Source organism: Ostrinia nubilalis, chromosome 5, assembly GCF_963855985.1.
Source record: "Ostrinia nubilalis chromosome 5, ilOstNubi1.1, whole genome shotgun sequence".
NCBI classification, from domain to species: Eukaryota; Metazoa; Arthropoda; class Insecta; order Lepidoptera; family Crambidae; genus Ostrinia; species Ostrinia nubilalis.
In genome coordinates, this window is record NC_087092.1 from 13,572,056 (window position 1) to 13,595,730 (window position 23,675).

Sequence of the window (23,675 nt, forward strand, 5' to 3'; positions counted from 1 at the left end):
CAGCATTCTCAGACCAGAGGTCCCAGGTTCAATTAATTTCCAGTGGAGGCAGATTGTCTGCTCAATTGGTAGTAGGGTTCTAAGAGACGGTCTTAGAACCTTACTTAGAGGCTCACAACCACCAGTCAACCTATGTTTGTTTCTATGAACTGAGGTTTGTAGCTACTACAACAATATAAAGCATTTCTGTTCCACAGTACATAGGATTGCCACTATTCCTCTGTGGATGAGGATACCATGTGAAACTCGCTTCCACCTTCGTCGAGTAGACCATCGCTTTTCAACAGGTGACATACAGACCAAGAGTTTCTCCGTTGTGTGTGGGTGGCTATGTGCTATGGGTAAAAAAACGCCATCACCACTGCCACTACTACGCCGCGCGCTGGCTGGTTTTTAGACTACAGTTGTTATAAGTAGGAAAGTAAATGAAGTACCGTAACACGTAATACTATGGGTGTTGGACCAAACATCCACATCCTCAGTGAAAATCTAAAGCATTTAAAATAAATACTGCCCTTTATCTAAGGTACTGCCATAAACGATTTATGCTGAAATCGGACCGTTGTCTACTCGCCGACTCTGTGTCAGCTGTCGGCCAAGTCACTGTCACTGTCAAATAGGGTAGAGGAATAATTATTAAGCATTCAATTAGAAAAAAAAATCAATATATCGATTTCTAAATAAATGAAAATCCAAATTTGTTTAAAATTATTAACACTTTTTTGCTATTAGTATAAAATAAATTCTTAATATTCATTCAATTTTGTGCTGTTTAGATGACTTTTTTTATACATGGTTTTATTAACTTTATTACTGATTAATGAACTGCAGCAATGCAGAGGCAGGCAGCTAATGAAATCATTATCATAAAGTTATTAGCTAAGTGCAGCCTACCGATTTTTAGTTGGACGATAGTTGGGTCTGGCTGATAATAATCAGTATGGAGAATATGGAGATGTTTGAAAGTGCGCACATTACACCGATTTGATATCGGCCGATTCTTCATACAAATTAAAATCGGGTCCAACTATCGGCCCACTAAAAGTCAGTAGTCTGTGCCTAGGCTTATTGAAATGATAAAATCATTTCAAATGAATACGTAAATTCATAATTGAACAGTCATTAAGGAACATCCCTACTGTCAGTCATCCAATTGCAACTTGACAGTTGACTTACTTACTGACATTGACATTGACATCGTAAATAACGAAACTACCTCACATTTAAAAAATATTTTTATTTCATACATAGCAGTTTTTATTTATTGAAATCGTGTAATTCTGGTTGATAATAATTACCATTTCAAGATGGAAATAACCACCAAAAACTTCTCCGAACAACTTGACGACATAACCAAAAACTTGAAACGTTCATGTTTCGTCGGTTTCGATGCTGAATTCAGTGCGATTTTATCGGGAGAGACCTTTAAACACAGGTATTTGTATGGCCCCTTTACAGTTAAAGCCTAGGAACACTAAGATATAACCTAGGCAGTTTAAGTTTCTGTACTAAAACACATGATCTTCAATATAACTTTAATCACGAACTACGTTGTTACCGGCTATCAACTACACAGGCCAAATAGCCAACCCTCAGACCCAATAATTACTAAAATAATTTAGCAAACAAAATCTGCAAAGATAACCAAATCAATTTAACCTAAATAAAATTGTTCTTGCTAATATTCTTAGAACTAAACCCAAACTCAAAAACTTCAATTTACATTCCAGGTTATTTGACTCAAATGAAGAGAGATATGACAAGTTGAAATCCAAAGTAAACCAGATGATAATGACGCAGATAGGTTTGACGATGTTCCAGTACAATCGGGATATTGATACATACAACGCCGTCTGCTACACATTCCATTTGTGCCCTCAAGTGTTCGGGGATATTGACCAATCATTTATATTCCAAGCATCTACGGTCAAGTTTCTGTGTCGACACAATTTTGACTTCAATAAGGTAAATTCCTTGAAGGTTATTTTCCTTATTTATAATTAGACTGTTGTTGTATTTATCCTTATTATTATCCTGGGTTCATCCTTTTTATTATCCTTAATAAATACATCCAGGTTAATTTTATAAACTTCAATATTATTTGAAAATGCCACCAAATAAATTATTTGTCTTTCTTTTTCTAGCATACACATTTTTATAGCAAAACATTTTTCACATTGGATGCAATACACATTGTATGAATATTAATTTTCTTAAAAAAAAGTACTCAAATGATTGTCTCTGTACTATTAATATATCCAAGCTGTATCCATCTGCAATATTGTGTTAATCATCAAGCTACATGCTAAAAGTGAAAAATACTATGTTTATTCTGTATTTACTAATTTCCAGTTCACATATTTTGGTCTTCCATACCTCAGTAAAGCTGAAGAAGAAGTTATAAAGCAGCAACTGGAAGATAACACTCTGTTCCAAAATCTTTCTCACAGTTTAGAGATTGAGGATGAAAGATTGTTGCAAAGTTATTGCTCTGAAGTTTCCAAGTAAGCTCCTTTTTGACTAGACATATTTCACTTATATAGTCACTAGGGTGTCCCATAATTTTCAAAGTTTTAAATTTGTAACGCATAGGTCTTAGTTTTGTTCGTTTGCCTCTAAAACACTCAGAAATAAATTTTTACTTTATTTGGAGTACGATAACCCGTGCCGACTTGCATCGAAACATGTTGCGCGGCAGTAGCGGTGCAGCGGCGGTTAATCATCACGACCAACTTACCAGCTCTGATGAAAGCCTTAAGGAACTCTTGACATCCACTTTCCAAAAGGTATATGAGAGTGTTGACAAATTGATTTCCAAAGCAGCCTTGAGCAAGTTTAGTCAAAATCTTTGTTACTTCATGTCAGAAGAAATTGCCGTTTTATCACTCTTTGATGATGAAGGTAATGAACAAACACCGTCAATACTGTAGTAAAAGTACAAAGAGAGAGTATGTATGATTCTGGGAAGATATACATTCCATCTGAAGAAGGTATGATAATTTCTATGGTAAATAGGACTAGTACTAATTTTTTTATCATGTTTTTAATGAATTGATAATAATACTGCCTTATTTATTGTTGCTGGAAACCCATTGAGTGATTTAGTGTCTGTCAAGACTATACATTTATTTTTTCCATTGAAAATTGATAAGAATTTTCCCCTGAGACCCATTTCTAAATGAGATGAAGATGTTGCCTATTTAAAAGCAAAAAAGTGCTTTCTTTAAGGGTAGTTAATGATACAGCTGAGAGAGCTATAAAGCTTATGCAAGATTTACATTGTTTGATCACTGCAAAGGAAGAGAAAAAGCTATTTTTGCTAGGCACAGTGTAGCAAAAATCAGGCCAATATTCAGGAGCATGGAAATCTGTATCCAGAATGTAAAAAAGGGACCCTCAAAGGTAAAATATATTGTCTGATATCTTCTTTATATAAATATTTTATAAAATTTAAATATTTTAATTGATTAAGCTACATAACCAAAGGGGTAAAACCAGCATTTTTCAAAATCTTCAGAGCTCAGTCGGCACGGGTTAATGTTGACGTAGGAAGATGAAATTTTGTATTTAACTAAGTTTGAGTAGTACTAAAAGAAATAGAGGGTATGCATTTCAATATCTAAAAAAAATTTTTTTTCGGCCATTTATGGGACACCCTAATAGTCACTACAAAAGAATGGTATTTTAACTCAGAACCACTGTTTATTCAGTCCCTAATGTCTGCAATACTTAAAAAGTTACAGAACAGTAATATTGTATCTTCAAATAAGTATTGTGAAACATTTTGATAAGACTATTTGGATAATTGAGAATCAAGATGTATTTCATATTGTAATTATGTAAATAAAGGCTATATTCATTTTATTAAAATGGTTCATAGTAAAATATTGTCAACTAAAACCTTCCAGATGGCTTAGCAACAGTGAGGAAGGCACACTGTACTTGGACATCAAGAATCCAGTTCTCCGATACATCACTCACAACGAAATCAGAATGAGATTCCCAGGTGTGCTGACCACTGATAGCTTAGGTAATAGCAATAAGGTAAATTGATCACTCACACTCAACATTTGCCTAAATTAACACATAGTATCTGCTTGAATTTGGAGGTATTTAAATTATTTGATGCCAATATCATGCCATTGAAATTATTTAATTTCAATATAGGTTTTGTTAGTAAATCAATCAATATTCCTTATTTCAGGTACTTATATACAGAGATAAATCGGTGGAAGGTGCCAACAGTGCCCCAAAAACTGTCCTTGAAGAGAATTTGAAAGTGCATTTGTTGGGCTTTTCACAAATCATAGACCTACTGGCTTCATACAAAAAACCTATCATTGGACATAATATATTTTTGGATACTATACTTCTGCATAATCAGTTTATAGGGCCTTTGCCAAATAAGTACTCAACATTCAAGAAAAACATCCATGAGTTATTTCCCAATATTTATGACACAAAGTATATTTCTCATGAAATGGCAAAAATGTTAACATTTGATGAAGTGTGGAAATCTAATGCGCTGCAAGAGTAAGTAGTTTTATTTATGTTATTTTAAAAGTTAAAACTAATACTTGAGCTATGATTCTTTAAACTTTTCGTCATAATCTTAGTGCTTCTTTTTACAAATTTCAGTTTATATGAATTCTTCTCTGAGAGAAAATGCAAGAAGTTAGAACAAGGTGTAAATCCCATAAGATTAAGTATTCCTTTTGCTGTGAAACAGTCGTACCATGAAGCTGGATGGGATTCATATTGTTCAGGTAAGATGACAAAATTCTTTCATTGATTTTGTATTGCAATTTAAGACAATCAATTCACTAACTTTTTTATCAGTTTCAAAACGCTTGTAATCTATATTTACAGTTGATTGACTCTTATTAAGTTTCTGTGAATGGTAGTACCACAGTTAAAAAAGGCCTTAAACTTATTTTCCACACTTGCTTTATCAATACTAACTCAATCTCAAAGCAAGTAAGATTTTGAACTTTCTCTTTATTTTCCTTAGGTCGTCGTCGCTTTTAGACCCGACGGCGCCAGATGAAGGGTTATGTTTTAACTTTCTTTATACCTTATTTCCAGGCTACTGCTTCATCCGACTGGGCCACTGGGCTGCGTGCGTCATCAGCGGCAAAAACCGGCCTGTCGGGCCCCGGGAGACGCTAGCCGCCATGTCTCCTTACTGCAACCGGGCCAACACTATAAGGGGAGCCATGCCCTATGTGGTAAGTATCACAATTACTTCCAGGATACTGCTTCATCCCGCTAGGGTACTGGGCGGCGTGCGTCATCAGCGGCAAGTACCGGCCTGTCGGGCCCCGGGAGACGCTAGCCGCCCTGTCGCCTTACTGCAACCGGGCCAACACTATAAGGGGAGCCATGCCCTATGTGGTTAGTATCACAATGACTTCCAGGCTACTGCTACATCCGGCTGGGCCACTGGGCTGCGTACGTCATCAGCGCCAAGTACCGGCCTGTCGGGCCCCGCGAGACGCTGGCCGCCATGTCGCCTTACTGCCACCGGGCCAACACTATAAGGGGAGCCATGCCCTATGTGGTAAGTATCACAATGACTTCCAGGCTACTGCTTCATCCGGCTGGGCCACTGGGCGGCGTACGTCATCAGCGGCAAGTACCGGCCTGTGGGGCCCCGGGAGACGCTACCGCCCTGTCGCCTTACTGCAACCGGGCCAACACTATAAGAGGAGCCATGCCCTATGTGGTTAGTGTTACAATGACTTCCAAGCTACTGCTTCATCCGACTGGGCCACTGGGCGGCGTGCGTCATCAGTGGCAGTACCGGCCTGTCGGGCCCCGGGAGACGCTAGCCGCTATGTCGCCTTACTGCAACCGGGCCAACACTATAAGGGGAGCCATGCCCTATGTGGTAAGTATCACAATTACTTCCAGGATACTGCTTCATCCGGCTGGGCCACTGGGCGGCATGCGTCATCAGCGGCAAGTACCGGCCTGTGGGGCCCCGGGAGACGCTGACCGCCATGTCGCCTTACTGCAACCGGGCCAACACCATAAGGGGAGCCATGCCCTATGTGGTTAGTGTTACAATGACTTCCAGGCTACTGCTTTATCCGACTGGGCCACTGGGCGGCATGCGTCATCAGTGGCAGTACCGGCCTGTCGGACCCCGGGAGACGCTTGCCGCCATGTCGCCTTACTGCAACCGGGCCAACACTATAAAGAGAGCCATGCCCTATGTGGTAAGTATCACAATGACTTCCAGGCTACTGCTTCATCCGACTGGGCCACTGGGCTGCGTGCGTCATCAGCGGCAAGTACCGGCCTGTCGGGCCCCGGGAGACCCTAGCCGCTATGTCGCCTTACTGCAACCGGGCCAACACTATAAGAGGAGCCATGCCCTACGTGGTTAGTTTTACAACTTCCAGGCTACTGCTTCATCCGGCTGGGCCACTGGGCGGCGTACGTCATCAGCGGCAAGTACCGGCCTGTGGGGCCCCGGGAGACGCTACCGCCATGTCGCCTTACTGCAACCGGGCCAACACTATAAGGGGAGCCATGCCCTATGTGGTTAGTGTTACAATGACTTCCAAGCTACTGCTTCATCCGACTGGGCCACTGGGCGGCGTGCGTCATCAGTGGCAGTACCGGCCTGTCGGGCCCCGGGAGACGCTAGCCGCTATGTCGCCTTACTGCAACCGGGCCAACACTATAAGAAAAGCTATGCCTTATATGGTTAGTGTCAAAAGTTGTTATCATCATCATCATGTCAGCCATAGGACGTCCACTGCTGAACATATGCCTCCCCTAATGCTTTCCACGTTGATCGATTGGTAGCGGCCTGCGTCCAGCGTTTCCCTGCTACCTTTACGATGTCGTCGGTCCACCCTCGGTCAGGTGGACGTCCCACGCTGCAAGTTGCAATAAAAGTTGTTAATAGCGAAAAAACTCTGCCTACCTCACTGTTATCTTTTCACGGTTAATAGATTTCAACCTAGAATTAAAGATTGAACCTAGAAGGAAAAAATGGTTACCATATTAGCTACCTTTTGTTGAAAAAGTGTGTGAAATGAGATCATGAACCTTATAGATCGCAATTCAATGGTAAAGCCGTGAGTAGAAGCTGCCTATTAGTAGACTGATGAAGTGATGATGAAATATAATAAATAAATATATTTGCTACGATCTTGTGAAGGCCGCAGGAAACTACTAAAGCCCGGTCCGTGAGCACGTAGAATTTTGTCCAATGACCCCAAGCTACCCATCCTTATCGCTCACGCGTAATTATATTGCTGTCGCGACTGTGCGACTGGCACCCGCAGTGAGTGTGCGAGTACGATAGCAACATAATTACGCGCGAGCGATAAGGATGGGTAGCTTGGGGTCATTGGACAAAATTCTACGTGCTCACGGACCGGGCTTTAGAGGCGTGCAGCGCAGGACCGGTCGTTGTGGAAATCCTTGGGGGAGGTCTACTTTGTCCAGCATTATACGACACTAGCCTGAAAAGAACAAAATTTGTTCTTAACTGCTGTGTCTGCAGTATACTTCATTAATATAAGACTCAAAACTAATTAAATATGCACTGAACTAAATTTACAATAGTTACGTCACTTCTTTATTTTACTTATATTGGGTACCTTATTTTCAGAATTTCATCGGAGAGGATCCCAAGTCCCACCGTCCCAACGTACTACACATCAAGGCTTTGAAAGACCGAGTTATCAACGTGGGACAGGTAATTTGACTTATTTGCTTGTAAAACAGTCAATAATATCCCTAAACTTACTTTACTTCCTATATCGCTGTCCAAAAGCAAGCCAATATATTAATACAGAAAAACACCAACCATGAAGTCATCAAGATAATTAAACCGGTTTATAAAGAAACGTATTTTATAGCATGCCTTCCCGACGTTATAGATTTGCAGACTAATCCAGACAATGATTTATTCCGATCGAAATATTTATTTCTGGTCAGCTGTTTTATTGTGTCAGTTGTCGACTCTGGCGATAAAACCTGCACGGAGTTTATTGCCGTACATCGCTGGATGGTAATGCAGCCGTTTGTGAGATGTATCGTGTAAACCCAAACGCGACAATAACAAAGTTCGCCGGTAACTTGGTTCAAAGGCAGTTGCATAACGAGCCAAACAGAGCGCTATTTTTGTCGCAATCGTAAACACTGGGACCATCCGCGTTGTCTCAATTCTCGGTGCCAAAATTAGCGTCCATATGTTACGGAACAGTTATGGTAGTAATAATTGTCACCTCGCCCGGTGGAGTGATGTTCGCTTGTTTTCCTGGTTGTACACGAGCGCTGGGAGTCGGAGATTTTAGTTAGCAGCTTGTATGTGACTTGTTGTAATACGCGCCAGTAGAACCTGACAATTTTGTAAATATCAATGATAAAAATCTACTCAAACCGGTGGAACCGTCTCAGTATCCTTCACATTAGTTTTCTTTGCAATCGAAAATTATGAAATAAAATTTCTAGACACTGAACTAAATAACTTGCTGTGCAACTCACTATCCCTGAAGCTATGCGGCGACTGAAGCGACGGCACATTCTGGACATTGAGAGCCAGAATTAATCATGTAGGGAGTCCCAGTGGGGATTCTGCTCTCATCGCTTTTAATCACAGGAAAAATCTGCTCATAGTCTTCTAACTGATCGCATGATAGAGAAAAAAAAGACACTAAAACTGCTCGGTTTTAATGTTGTTCGGCTTTATTTGTTACAAAAATTGTAAGGCTCCATTGGCGCTGACATAGACACAGTGGTTCCTCCCCGGGCCCAGTTGGAAAACGGCTCACTCTTGGCGGCTTGCCAGCCGAGCGACTCACGCACACAAGTGCACGACACCCACACAAATACCGCGCCTTGTGCACATTTCCCGTTGCTAGTTAAAACAGATTGATAATGCCCAAGTGTCACACACGGAAAACTTTATTTTTAAGTCGGGCTATTTTTTAAGCAGCCACCGGTATTTGATTTCTGAAATGTCTGAAAACCCATTTTTCATGCCACTGTCAAGGTTGATTTAAGGTTAGCTTATAAATACGACAACCCCAGTGCACATGTTGCGTCGATAGAGACGTTACTTTGGGCCATATTGGAAGTGACAATGGCTGATCACTACGTATTATAGTTAAGTCTGTCCTATTGGTATTTACTCCGAAATTAATGGTCAGAGATGTTTTATTACGCTTGTAGACTTACGAGAAATATTCTCTTGTATGATATACCTGTACAAATCTAGTACTTATGCTAGAAACTAATGTTTTATTTTCCTAGGTGGCGAGCACGCTTGCAAATTTCGGCAACATAGACATCAAGCCTTACGGCAGCCGGACTGCCCTCATAGCGACGAGTACGCAGTATACGTAAGTATCCCTTTAAAAAAAATCTGTAATTCAAGATGTCTAGATCCTTTAATCTTCACTTAAAAGCTTCAATGAATGTTTCCTATTCTCCCCCTGCATCAAACATCAAGGTCTGCAGGTGAATTACAAGTATAGTGCATAACTAAGTTCCTGCGGTAGTGGAAGGATTAAATGTGACGTAAGAAAGTCACTGCTGACATTTTGACGTCACAAAAACACCTTCTCTCACCGCTCCACTACCGTAGAAAACCTGTAACATTACGTATTTTGTCACAGACACCCGTCGCAAGAAACATTCCAGTCGACATAAAATAAAACCATTAATTTAGTATTGATTACGTTTTGAGATACCGTTCCGAGCACAACAAACTTGTTAAAGCAAATAATAGTTGTAATTAAAATCCAATGTTCCGTGCCAATATAAACACCCACGATTTTAACGGCATATGTACCGTGTTTATTCTTGTGGGTAACTAGTAAAAAGCATACAATATCGAATTAGCAATATTAAAGTGACGTTTTGGCAAGCGATTTGAAACCTTTAATATCCTGAGAATTTTATGCAAAAAGGGTTAAGTTTCAAGTTTGCTTTTCGACTTTTTTAACTAATGACAGAATAAAACATACCGATTAGCCGGTGGTGGAGGCTTGGTGTGCTGTAGCACTGGGTATCTTAGTACGGACACCAGTAATACGTGTTTTTTATCCTTGTTATAATGACCGGTTACAAACTGCGACTATGTATTTTGTTAAGAGAAATAAAGTTGATTTATTATTTATTAATAATAAATTCGAAGTAATTATGTATTACTACTACTATTATAAGAGAGTAGCTATGTGAAAGAAAGGTGCAAATCTCCAATATTCTAAACTCTCAAAATCTAGCCAGGTTAACTCCCTAGGAATCGTACATTTATAGTTTCTGGACTAATAGTCCCAAAACTATAAAATCTTACGCTATACTTGTATACGTTCTGAGTCGTTTCACTTCTAATACTTACCGAAATCTGTTATTACAGCAAACATTCGCAGCAATCATATTTTGCAGTAAAACCCCGCCAAAGTAAACTGCACTTTAGTTTATGACTGAAGCATAGTAAATCTAATATAGCATTTTGTTATTTCCCATTGATCTTTTTTATTCATGAAGTGAGTGCACTGATTGATATCTGTTATGAAAGTGGAAGTATTGTTTAGACTTCTCACGTGTTTAGGAATAACATTTATCGTTGCAGACTTATTTTGACGAGAGATCGTATTGAATGTCGTAATATTATTGTTGTGTAAGGATTTTGATTTTATGTGATTTTTACTGGTATTTATTTCCAGAGATTTTTAGTTAAATAAGTTCAATAAAAATTATTGATATTGTTACTTAATATAATTAATAACCAGCGGACAATTAAGACGCTTCTAATGATATGTCATTTGTCGAATTCTGATAAGAAGTTTAGAAGTTACGAGGGAACCGACCGATGAACATACATACATAACCTGTCAAAATCATAACCCTCCTTTTGCTTTGCCGTAGTCGGGTAAAAAAGCGTGCTAAATCAAAACCTCAGTAGAATAAGTGTCTGGTCTTGCGAATCGCTATGTCAAAGTCTTGTTCGGAAACTATCTGTATCAACCATGATACCTTAATCATGTCATAAAACGAACATCTAATGCAAATTTACTTTTTCCAGGGCGGATAAAATCCTGAAGCAGTTCAAAAACAGCCGCGAGTACAGGATCTCTGAGTTCAGCGTATACAAACACAGCGTGGCCAGCCGGGTGGCGATGTGGTATGGCTCCCTTTAATGAGGGCTATCGTTTTTATACTTAACAGTTGGCACCCCTGGCGATTGACAGGACCTTACTCTACAGTGGCGCCATCTTGATGAGTGCATATACGATAGTCCTCCTACCACTTTCGCGCTCACCAGTTGGTGCCACTGACTGTCTTCGCTACTAGCAAGTGACAGGACCTTACTCTACAGTGGCGCTAACTGGTGAGCGCTAAAACGATAGCCCTCATTATGTCTACGTTTAATGTAGCTATGAAGCTGAAATCATGAAAAAAATAGAGTTATAACTCTTGTAGCTGTACATCCAACAGTAGTGTACTGTCTGATGATGGTAGCAAAAAAGTACCTACACTTTTTAAAGAATGGATGCCTAAGGCGAAGTATGGAGACTGACACCAGAGTTGTGACCCCAGTTAAAACTAACACGAGTTTTTTTTTACATAAGTATTTACATGTTCTGTTGAAACTTTGAACGAACGCGGTTTGAAATAAAAATGTCTGCTCTCGAGTTTTATAAATTCAACTTCGGCAAAAATGTTAAAAATTTGGCTCAGTGCATCTTTAAAGAAAGTTATGTCCATTGGCAAAAGACGGTGATTTTTAACAAAATTATTTGTACTAACTGCGCGAATATTTTTCGCTCGCTAATCCTTAACGGATTCGCTTAATTGAACTTGCGCGTGCGCCAATAAGGTGATGAGGGCTTTATCACAGAATGAAAAAAAATATCAGCATGTAAAAGAGAATTTATATCCTTGTTTTTTTTTACATTTACCTACACTTATTATCCTTGTTTTTTTACATTTACACACATTTGCACAAATGGCTGCTCAGTTTTAAACTTTTTATTCCTATGTTTTTCATCTCATTCTCTTAACATTGGGCCATGGAAATGGTCCAAGATTAATAGGAATACTTATCATAGAATGACGGACTGTTGTACGCTGCCATTTCAGGTTTGAATCCCACCAAGTCTAAATTTTAGGAAAGTGAGCTTGTGCATTAATTATGTAGTGATATTTTAATGCTGATAAAAATCTTTATTTTCAGGAGCGGCGCCTTACTCACGGGAAGTTTGATGTTATATTTTTTCCATAGAAAGATGAAATAAGTAGTTTAAATACTGTTTTGTTATAAGTCTGAGTAACAGCTTCCAAATACAATAAATGTTACTCTGATTATAATTATGTTAATTAGCACAAAGTGACTAACTAGTAGTTAATAAAGAACTTGTTATTTGTTAAGAATTAAACCTCGTGCCAGTACTTATGTACAAACTCATAGACTGATTATTGTTTTGTAAGATCAATCGATTTAAGCAAAGAATATATGAATCAGTTGCAATATAAAATAGATTATATTATGTTTAAACATAGTTGTTTCTATTAAGTATACAAATAAAGTATCTATGCTCAATAAAAGCAATATTATACATGTAATAAAGACGCTTTACGCAAACGAAATGTTTTTCTTTGAACCTTCATTATATAAATTAGCAGATAACCGCCAAATTATATATCGCATTCGCTTTGTTACCCGGGATAAAACGGAAGGTAAACCTGTCACAATGATTTATGAATTTACAGTCGTTACTATGAATTCCGGAGAACGTTTGTTGCCGTCGCCCGTCGGATTTAAAAATAACGGCTTTTAATAGCTCCCATCAATCCTGCCCGACGCTGATGTATAAAAAATGTATTTAGTCCACTTAATCATTGTTTTTCACCAGACAATAGATAGACTAAACATCGGGACCTGTCAGGAAGCTCTCTGGAACACTCAAAATGTTTTTGTTATGTGTTAGTTCGCAAAAAACTTTTAGTGTTTGAGTTGCATTCCATAAGCAAGTTACGAGCTTATGACTCTGTGAGATTAATAACAGATGCTAGAAATTTTATGTTTGAAAAATTTTCACTGATTGATATAAACAACACGGCAAGACCATCTAGTCCCAAACGAATCAAAGTGTAGGCTACGTTAGTTATTACACAGCGGATACAATCGCATACATATTAGGTACATAGAAAGCACATACAGACACGACTGGGACTGAACCTGTGACTTCTAACATACGAACTACCAGGCCAAATTCAAGAGATGCATGAAGAGGCAAATGCTCCTTTCGGTAATCTTTACTACAGCTAGATAGCTTCCTCACTCCATTTGCTATGTGTACATTACACCATGTTTGTGGCAGTTCAGAATCGACGCTTACATTCATCAAACATGATCGACTGCGCGCACGACAGCTGACGCGCGTGATTTACGCTCATTTGCACGACTCACTCATTCCCGGAACGGCGCTAAAACCAGCTATGGATTTCCACCACTAATTAACAAGGTTTATTTAGCTCAGATTTAGCCGTTTGTTATTGTAATAACTAACTCAGATGCAAGTTATTCCTGCAAATAGAGCCCAGCCATTGTAATAATAGCCCCAGCTAAAATATCACTGTCTTCAGATAAGTTAGTACGAATTAAATGCGTTAATATGATCCGTGCTGCAAGCTGCAACGTAAACCACTTCAATTGTTTAACCATTCCATCTTCAAAGGCTTTTGCTCACCTTGTTTCTTTCGTTCCAGAAATAAATCCACTTAATTACCTCTACAAACCAACGACGGATTTATCTGCTTCTTAAAATACCCACTCAAGAACAAAAGGACGGCAATTAACTAGCGTGTCTGTGTACCTTTCTACATCAATATTGCTTTACTAAATCCGTCTCATTAAACATTCAAACATTTTGAAATTTCTTCAAATCTACTTAATGATAGGCCGCTAAGAATTTAATGAAGTGGGTTCAAAAAAATAAATGAGAATGAAAAACACATAAATATTTTGTACCACTTCAGGGCAAGGCGCTCGGCTAATATATTTGAATAAAATAAACACTCGCCCACTGGCTCCTTCGGGTAAGAGTTATCATTATTTGTTGTGAGACCGACGTGTCTTCGCAGTGAGTCTAAAGGGCTCTCTTGTTCTACAAATGCCAAACAATTTTGGAAAACTAGCCTTAAAGTAGTCGCAACGTGTTCGATGACACCTGTAGTTCATTTCATTTCAGCCCTTAGATAAATCAGCCCGTCAGCCATGATTAGCCGACTCGGTCCACTGCTAGACAGTCTTTCTCCTTTTCTTTTGCGTCATAGAGCCCAATATTGGTTCAAGTCCTGAAAGGTTTAGTCTAACGTAGCTGTCTTGATGGAGGGCGCTCTACGCTTAAGTTTTCCATAAGGCGCTCTCCGCTCTACAATTAAGTAGCCGACTACTCCATTTACCAATGGATTTACCTCTACATCAAATACGACCAACCAATTTTATCTATCCCAAAAGATTATTTCGCTATATCGGGTGGCCATTGGCAGGCAAAAGCATAAGTTCATTTATTAGTTTATCTGTAAATAGATATTGTAATTTCAACGGCCATAAAGCAACATAGTCGCTTGCACAGTTTCCGCGTGGTTGTTCAGCCAAGCCTTGTAGTAGTTCGAGAAAGCAACTGTTGCGGCAGGCAATAAATTTTGGCGTTAGTGAAGAGCAAGCCTTGCTTACGATTATCGATATCGCTGAAAGATTTAAAGAGAAAGTACGAGTAGGGGCATAATTATTACTTATTGAGGCCTGTGACAATCCTTGTTCGATCAATTCAAGTTCTAAGTAGTAGATAAGTCAATCAAACTGAATATTTTTTCTGGTTCTTGTGAATTTCAGCAAAACTGATGGCTACCTACTTCCCTTCATGTTAAAAACATTGAAGTACCATCTTTCCTAATAGACCTTTTCATGTGTTTATTCGTGCTCACTGAAGCTCGTATCACACCAATCGTTGTAAGTATTAGCCATAATAGTAATGTCTATCATACTTTAATTTTCTTTATTTTCTTCAACGATAGCGGAATGGCATCACTAGGTCCTGCACGCATCATTACGAACATTGTAATTTGCTCGCAAATGAACAACAACGCGTCGTTCATATAATCCGCTCGCTTGTTTTATGTGTAATTGTAAAATATATTTCCAGCATCGAGAACGTTAATTGCCTTGAGATTTTAACTAATTTTCTTACTTTGTGATGATAATAGTTTACTTGCAGGATATGTTATCAAATCATCAACTCGCTATACATGTTTCACCAAACATTGAATTTACTCTAATTTCTTGTTTTATTTTTTTTGTTCTCACAAACAAAGCAGTAAACATTTAATGCTTGTTAAATGTATGTACCGCTACTGCACGTAACACATCCTCAATGTTCCTCTATCTTCACCCACCTTATATTACTGTAGTTTACCTAGGTACTTACATAGACTACTTGTAACACCTACTGCAAAAAAAAAACTAAATTCAAAATTTATTTATTCTCATAAACTGTATGTAAACCTGTGTTCGCATATAAAAATAATTTGATTTGATTTGACAATTTATTATATCAATATTATACCTACTTATGTTTAACTTATTGCTCAACCAGCTGAACATTTTGGATTCAAAGCCACTACTGTAAAAAAAAATAAAGTTGTGCAAAATTACTAACCATCTGGATTTTCACAGGTCTTGGGACTGACTGACGTTGACTTTTAAAAGAATAGCAACGTAGAACTTTCGAAATAATATATTAATTTAAGACATAGAAACAAAGTTCCTGGCTTTTTCTTAAAAAAAAGATTAACTACTACTTATCTTAAAAAAACAAACAGTAAATTACGTTACTCAACCAATTTTCTAATTTTCTTTGATGACTCACATTCCTTCAAACCCACACGAAAATATATGAACTTTGTACCTAGGCACAATATATTTTCTTCAGTGGTTTTCAGTGGGAATATTTTTTGTGGTACTCAATCACCGATTCTTTATAAATGCAATGTCGTACATTACATGTCCAATTCACGTGCGAGAGCAACTGCATGCAATATGTTACACCGTAATCCGGATCTGGCATAAAAATATGTAGGCACCATCTGTCGTAAGAACAGGCTGTCTGATCGGTATCCAAAGAACATGGCCACGAGACGTCGTAATAAATGGGAATCGTCACACTCGTCCTTCCCTTGCAACCGAGACCTATTGTTCACGTGTCTGTCCGACTGAAAAATCTAGTCTATTTCATTTCTTTGGCAACCATCGTCGTCAAGTACCTAGGTATACTATTTTGATACGCGTGGGCGCACGATACAGCGACCGGCCCGATTTTTATTACGTGCGCGTTGCAATATCGTATTGTTTTATTGGCGTATAAAATAAACAGCGGTGATCCGTGATGTTTGTATCGCAATCGACTATTTTCGTTGAATGGCTTCGACAGGTAATTCTACCTGGCTGATGCTGCAACGGAATCGCTAAACCACGAATGAATGTACTTTATTTAACGGGTTTTGCATAGTCTTTTGAACTTTCAAAAAGTCCAACTTTTTACCGCACCTAAATAGACTGATGCTTTCTTAGATATTGCGAAGCTCTGCCAACATTTTTTGCTTTTATCCGCAATCCACTGTTGTGAATGGGAGAGAGCTTTACTAATAGATAAGACAAAGCTTTACTTCGCAAAAACACGTCTGGATTAACAAAGATGTTGAAAAGCTAAGCATGAACTACCCAATTATCGAAGCAGTCAATCTGTGCAAACTTTTTAGAAAAAAATAATAATCTGGAATCATTTGACCTAAAATAATTATGATTGAGTTCGAAGTTTAAAATGTCACTCCGTAAAAAACGTTCGCGAGTTACTTTGAACACGCTCAGGGTTAATGTTCAGTGACAGCGCACGCGGCGGTTTATATTTGAGCGGATCACGCGCGCGTGCGCGCCCCCTACGTGAAAAGCTGGAAAGATCACTAAGTAGCCACGCACTGCCTAAGTGATCTATCTGGCTTTGAGAGCATCCTACGTCCAGAACTAGAAAAACGTAACAGACAAAAACGTTTTGCGTCTTTTCTCTCATAATCTAAAACATTTTTAACTAACTTCTCAGTACGAGAACCCGTTATGGATAAAAGTAGGATAATTTTCTTCGAATGTTAAAATCTCAAGGAAAATTCTTAATTTATTTAACTAGCTTTATTATAGAAACAAACAGCCTGATTTAATACATGTAGCTTAATACTAAGTGATCAATCCCGGATTAATAATCCGACGACAGCACGTCAAATCTATTTTCCCATTTCTTTAGCTACTAGCACTGTCTTTATTAAGTAAGTATGGATTAACTAACACTAAGTATCGACTACTCGTAAGATTAATGTCTGATTTTCGGGACCCTGAAAGTAGATAAATCGTTAGTTCTCCCGACATCCGCAAGCAGATAAATACATCTCGATAGTGATTAAGGGACGTCATATAATATGACAATACGGGTAGACAATGACACGGCGTTGGCGAAGACATGCCCCGCGTCAGCTGCCAACGAGTGCCGAACAATAGGCATCGCATAGCAGCCGAAAGCAAACGCCAAATAAATAGGCCAGATAACTGTGCTTCTGCTCAGCTTACAGCTACCAGATTCTGAACAATCCATCATAACTGCTAATGACAGACAGACCGACCTTTTAAAAGGTGAGTCTCAAATTCTTCGCAACCAGATGTGTAACTAGTTAAGGAACTTAAAATAAAGCCAAAAATATTTAAGAAAAAACTTCAAAGAACTTGAAAAATACTACCAGAAATGGGCAATTTAAGTTCCTAATCATTCCCATCGCTGATAAAACAAAAGAGTAAAATCCTACATTGCTATACTGTTCTATTCTACCTAATGCCCTTTCTAGATCCAAGGTCTAAGTGAGCCTTCGTTAACCCTAAGTTACTTTTCTAATCTCCAACTTATCTGTCTGTTTTCCCCCGCCTAGTAGAGCCGGCGGTGCTCGTTGCGACAACCTATGATGTATATTTACGGCGAGCAGGTGCACATGCGAACATTCATGGCCACCTCTTGACGCTAATTTAAAATTAAATTGCTTGTATCTGGTCCCGGAGTAGACACTACTACTAAAAGCTTTCCCCTATTAATCTTTGGTTATAGCGTTTATAAATTGGATTCTATGTGGAAACGACGACTTAAACTTTATTAACCGATTCGAGAATATGTGGTTTTCAATTCATTAAAGAGGAATTCGGAAGTCGAAGATTCTGGTGGTTTATTTATTTATTCAGACGCCAGAATTCCACCTACTTGTTCTGAGTAGGTTGACTACTTACCTATGCCTTCCTTAAAGTTATATTCTACCAAAACATTTTCATATAAAATGTTGCCAAGTCGAGACCATATAGCTCGCACTGTCAAAAGGTTATCTTAACAGATCTTTTGTAGGTGGAACCAAGCTTCTAACTCTACATGCCCTAACTTTACAAACTCTACATTTTAGTTGGAATATACGAGTAGGTATGGCTTGGCCATTTACTACAAAAGCTAGGTATTGTCTAACAGAAAATTAATTATGAACAGTGAATGCATTTTTCATTTCACTTCTAGCAAAATGTCCAAGCCACATATTTTGACTAAGGTTAAGTTTGTGAAGTTAAATGCTTTTTGGGTAAATAAGGATATTATGATCGTGCGACACGACCTCTGGCTTAGTAGTCCGGTACACCATCCGGGCCAGGCGGACCAAGTGTGAAACTGTCATCGTGGTTATTTTGGGCAGTAGCCGGTCAAGCCTTCGCTAATGACCCGAGCTTCAGTCTACTGGTGGGTTGAGACTATGAACATCACACATATGTGTGTGTATGTAAATAAATAAATAAATAAATAAATATTTTTGGGAGCTCTTGGCTTCGTAGTCCAGTACGCGAACCACCATATAGGTGAACCGTGTGTGAAACTGTGAGCATCCCCTAAGAGCTTCTCCGCCGGTCCGGGCACGTGCAGCCTTTGTAGCGGCACCACGCTCCGCTAATGACACAATTCTGCGAGCTCTTGGCTTAGTAGTACGGTACGCGAACCACCATATAGATGGACCGTGTGTGAAACTGTGAGCATCCCCCAACGAGCTTCCCTGACGGTCCAGGCGCGTGCGGCAGCCTTTGTAGCGGCACCACGCTCAGCTAATGACACATTTATGCGAGCTCTTAGTTTCGTAGTCCAGTACGCGAACCACCATATAGGTGGACCGTGTGTGAAACTTTGAGCATCCCCCTACGAGCTTCCCCGCCGGTCAGGGTGCGTGCGGCGGCCTTTGTAGCGGCACCACGCTCCGCTAATGACATATTTCTGGGAGCTCTTGGCTTCGTAGTCCAGTACGCGAACCACCATATAGGTGGACCGTGTGTGGAACTGTGAGCATCACCCAACGAGCTTCCCTGACGGTCCAGGCGCGTGCGGCGGCCTTTGTAGCGGCACCACGCTCCGCTAATGACAAATTTCTGAGACCTCTGGCTTAGTAGTCCGGTACCACGGTACGCGAACCATCATATCAGGTAGGTGGACAGTGTGTGAAACTGTGAGCATCCCCGAGCTTCCCCGCCGGTCCGGGCACGTGCAGCGGCCTTTGTAGCGGCACCACGCTCCGCTAATGACATATTTCTGGCGTGGCCCGCCCGCCAAGGACACGTCACCGGCCGCTCTCCGGCGCGCTCTATTTCGGAGCGCGGCTATTCCTGAAAGCTTACATTGTTTTATTTTAAGCCGCAGAACACTGTCCACCGGGAAGTGCGTGCCTATTACCGGACTAATGGCCTTTGGTTATTTTTCCACACTTTATATTACATAACTTCGAGAATTCATTATGGTGTCGGTCGTAGCGCGGTCGACACTTCATCGTGAATATCTTGTAACTTCTCTCTTCTTGAATATTTCAAACTCAGTTGATTTAATAAATCAACGATGCATTTTAAATACTTAGAATTAATACTTAGCAATTAAGTTAAATAATGAAAAATAGAGTTAATGACAAGTAAATATTTAGAGTAAATAACACTTTTAAGTATACTCAATAAATAATTAAATGTAGAGTTAATTAAAGTACGTAGGTAAATCATGCCCAACGAGCTAAATTAGATATAATTTTATCGGAAATAGCAATCGTATGAGTAACTCGACAGACTGCCAAACTTCTTGAGAGAAAAGCGAGCAGATCTGACAACAATACTCATAACTCAGTCGCTAAGAGCACCTAGTTAGATAAACATAGGTCTAATATTAGGTTTTAAAAATCATCCTGAAAAATGGTTGAAAAAGAAAATTTTGACTTTCGTAAAACAAACTACGAGTAGTAGATCGAAATGTTACAGGCTATGAAAACAATATTTACAATATACAAACAAAACCGAACAGATCAGCTACATATTTAAATAGCTGCATAATGTCATAATATAAGCATCAAAACAATGCCTGAAAACCGTTGATTTTTCCCGTTCCCCCTTCAAACGCTTGCCATTTGCGAAAACTGTGAAATGTACGAAACATTGTTAGGATTGTTTGAACATACGCACCTGTTCTAAAGTGAGTGACAAGTTCAGGTATAAATAAATCGGCAGTAAAGTTTCCCTCCGACACGCATTGGCCACGGAGTCGCGGAGTTCCGTAGGATTTGTTTGAGTACGCACATTGGTATTGTTTTGCAAATTACATGCTAGTGAAATAGCTTGCTGATCTAGTTGCAATGTATTTCCAGCAGGTAAAACAAATGGGTACACCACAAACCTAGTAAAATCATAATTATTCCTTATCTACAGCCTGTTCAAAAGCAAATAAACTTACGGCCGAATACTGAAACGCCATTTAAATATTTGACGGCTTCTCAAATAGTTAAGCAGCTCCTAAACTTACATTTCGCATACTCAAAACAATATCTAAGCAGTTCTCAATTTTTAAGCACCTCTCAAATTAAGTTGCACTCAAACGCCACTCAAATGAATTTTCGCATACTGAAACGCCATTCAACGCTAAGCATTACTCAAACAACTGTCAAATCGTCTTAAGCAGCTGTTAAATTTGAGAGTGCTTGCGCGGTATCTTAAATCCTATTCTTATACCTAAATCGACCTAAATAGTGGTAAATAATGTGTGTCATCGTTATCATTTCTTTCGAGCCTCGAGGAAATACCTAGATCTAATCGCAGGAACGCAATAAGGTTGAACGCTATTGAAAAATATTATTATAATGACATGCAATTCCGAGCGAGGTTCCGCGTCTCTAAAGAAACGGTGTTGTTTCTGGATTCATAATTTGGAAGCTCTTTGAAACCCCTCACCAAACGCCATACAACCAGTGGACCAAATACTTATTATAACCCTACTGTTCTACGCAACGGGAAGTTATGAACGTGTACTAGGTGATATCTTCCACATCGAACAGCCAACTGTGCATCGTATAGTGCACAAAGTAACAACCAAAATAGCTGCTATGAAATCGCTTTACATAAAACATGCTTATTTCTGAGGAGGAATATGGGGACATCGCATAGCATTTCCAAGAGTTGTTGATTTGTCAATTTGATGCTCTGTCAACAATGATAAATGTCAATTGAGGTTACGTTTCGGTCCACGATCGCCACTTAATAGATTTCAACAATAAAAAGTATCACCTTTAAAATTATTCTTTTAATTAAATAAAAATGCAAGCATTAATTTTTTTATATAATAAAACGATATTTATGTATAATAGAAACTAAAAATAAACTGTTCTATGTTAAGTTGATTGAGTATATTTCCATAAAAGACAATACATAACCAAACGATGCTGCGTGTAATGGATAAAAAACGTAAAGTCATCATTTGTGTAAATGAAAACATACTTTTTTTGGTAAATGTTGCCATTATGTAAACATTTGAGAGCTGCTTAGCTGATCACGGCTTCAAATCCGTTGAGTAGCGTTTGAGAATACCATTTAAAATTGAAGGATACTTAAATTTAGGAGCCCGTCAGCTGAGTGACAGATTTGAGTAGTGTTTCAGTATTCGGCCGTTATTCTTTAAAAAAACAAATGAAGACTTTTTCCTTATATTATTTAGGTTCACGACGGTACACATAAAGCGTAGTAGACTTCGAACCCTTACCCCAAAACCAAAAATTGTGACTATTATTGAAGTTATTTATGCTTTTGGATGAAAGGAGTTTACAGCCTTCTGGTCCTAAGTAAAAAAAACATAGACATCATTTGTAACGACTTGACTTACTTGACTTACGGCCGAATACTGAAACACTACTCAAATCTGTCACTCAGCTGACGGGCTCCTAAATTTAAGTATCCTTCAATTTTAAATGGTATTCTCAAACGCTACTCAACGGATTTGAAGCCGTGATCAGCTAAGCAGCTCTCAAATGTTTACATAATGGCAACATTTACCAAAAAAAGTATGTTTTCATTTACACAAATGATAACTTTACGTTTTTTATCCATTACACGCAGCATCGTTTGGTTATGTATTGTCTTTTATGGAAATATACTCAATCAACTTAACATAGAACAGTTTATTTTTAGTTTCTATTATATATAAATCTCGTTTTATCATATAAAAAAATTAATGCTTGCATTTTTATTTAATTAAAAAAATAATTTTAAAGGTGATACTTTTTATTGTTGAAATCTATTAAGTGGCGATCGTGGACCGAAACGTAACCACAATTGACATTTATCATTGTTGACTGACAGAGCATCAAATTGACAAATCAACAACTCTTGGAAATGCTGCTATGCGATGTCCCCTTATTCCTTAGAAATAGGCATGTTTATGTATTGCGATTTCATAGCAGCTATTTTGGTTGTTACTTCGTGCACTATACGATGCACAGTTGGCTGTTAGATGTGGAAGATATCACCTAGTACACGTTCATTCATAACTTCCCGTTGCGTAGAACAGTAGGGTTATTATAAGTATTTGGTCCACTGGTTGTATGGCGTTTGATGAGGGGTTTCAAAGAGCTTCCAAATTATGAATCCAGAAACAACACCGTTTCTTTAGAGACGCGGAACCTCGCTCGGAATTGCATGTCATTATAATAATATTTTTCTTAAGCAGCTGTTAAATTTGAGAGTGCTTGCCCGGTATCTTAAATCCTATTCTTATACCTAAATCGACCTAAATAGTGGTAAATAATGTGTGTCATCGTTATTATTTCTTTCAAGCCTTGAGGAAATACCTAGATCTAATCGCAGGAACGCAATAAGGCTGAACGCTATTGAAAAATATTATTATAATGACATGCAATTCCGAGCGAGGTTCCGCGTCTCTAAAGAAACGGTGTTGTTTCTGGATTCATAATTTGGAAGCTCTTTGAAACCCCAATTTGCAATTTTTTTAAATGATAAGACAGGATATGTTTATAATCTGCCTAATAATGTTTATAGTAGATATTATTCCTAGTTAGGAATTAAATTAATAAGTAATACTCTATTCTATACCTACATGTTATTCAGAACTAAAGTGCCTACTCCAGGTTAACCTGAATACTCTTCATGTACTCATGTAATAGGGTCACACACGCCCACTTGTTCTTAAAGATGTTAATGGCCTCTGAATCTTTTACAGCGGTATTAAAGTTCATTGTTTATAAACACGCTGGCGAAGAGATTTTAAAAATCA

The 23,675-nt window shown here is 38.7% G+C and overlaps 2 protein-coding genes across 3 annotated transcripts; both read left to right on the forward strand.

Moving 5' to 3' along the window:
• Positions 1 to 1,171: 1,171 nt before the first annotated feature.
• On the forward strand, positions 1,172 to 6,328 carry LOC135072153 (pre-piRNA 3'-exonuclease trimmer-like). Its single transcript, XM_063966106.1, has 9 exons — positions 1,172 to 1,435; positions 1,731 to 1,965; positions 2,353 to 2,504; positions 3,909 to 4,044; positions 4,205 to 4,533; positions 4,639 to 4,766; positions 5,086 to 5,313; positions 5,418 to 5,890; positions 6,080 to 6,328. The coding sequence occupies exons 1-9, from the start codon at positions 1,308 to 1,310 to the stop codon at positions 6,326 to 6,328; spliced, it is 2,058 nt and encodes a 685-aa protein (XP_063822176.1). The 5' UTR covers positions 1,172 to 1,307.
• On the forward strand, positions 6,230 to 12,597 carry LOC135071973 (pre-piRNA 3'-exonuclease trimmer-like). Of its 2 annotated transcripts, none has more exons than XM_063965879.1 (5): positions 6,230 to 6,387; positions 7,631 to 7,717; positions 9,277 to 9,365; positions 11,054 to 11,152; positions 12,206 to 12,597. In XM_063965879.1, exons 1-5 carry the CDS (start codon positions 6,334 to 6,336, stop codon positions 12,264 to 12,266), a joined length of 390 nt encoding a protein of 129 aa, XP_063821949.1. In that variant the 5' UTR covers positions 6,230 to 6,333; the 3' UTR covers positions 12,267 to 12,597. The 2 variants fall into 2 exon arrangements, with proteins under 2 accessions (XP_063821949.1, XP_063821948.1); XM_063965878.1 differs by lacking the exon at positions 6,230 to 6,387 and adding an exon at positions 6,492 to 6,549.
• The last annotated feature ends 11,078 nt before the right edge of the window (positions 12,598 to 23,675 follow it).

Excerpts from the sequence above, each read along its gene's own strand:
- LOC135071973 (XM_063965879.1), top strand. The coding sequence starts at position 6,334 with ATGTCGCCTTACTGCAACCGGGCCAACACTATAAGAGGAGCCATGCCC. Across the intron at positions 6,388-7,630 it reads GAGGAGCCATGCCCTACGTG|AATTTCATCGGAGAGGATCC; the intron begins GTTAGTTTTACA and ends CCTTATTTTCAG. Across the intron at positions 9,366-11,053 it reads GCGACGAGTACGCAGTATAC|GGCGGATAAAATCCTGAAGC; the intron begins GTAAGTATCCCT and ends TACTTTTTCCAG.
- LOC135072153 (XM_063966106.1), top strand. The coding sequence starts at position 1,308 with ATGGAAATAACCACCAAAAACTTCTCCGAACAACTTGACGACATAACC. Across the intron at positions 2,505-3,908 it reads TATTGCTCTGAAGTTTCCAA|ATGGCTTAGCAACAGTGAGG; the intron begins GTAAGCTCCTTT and ends AAAACCTTCCAG. Across the intron at positions 4,767-5,085 it reads ATGGGATTCATATTGTTCAG|GCTACTGCTTCATCCGACTG; the intron begins GTAAGATGACAA and ends CCTTATTTCCAG.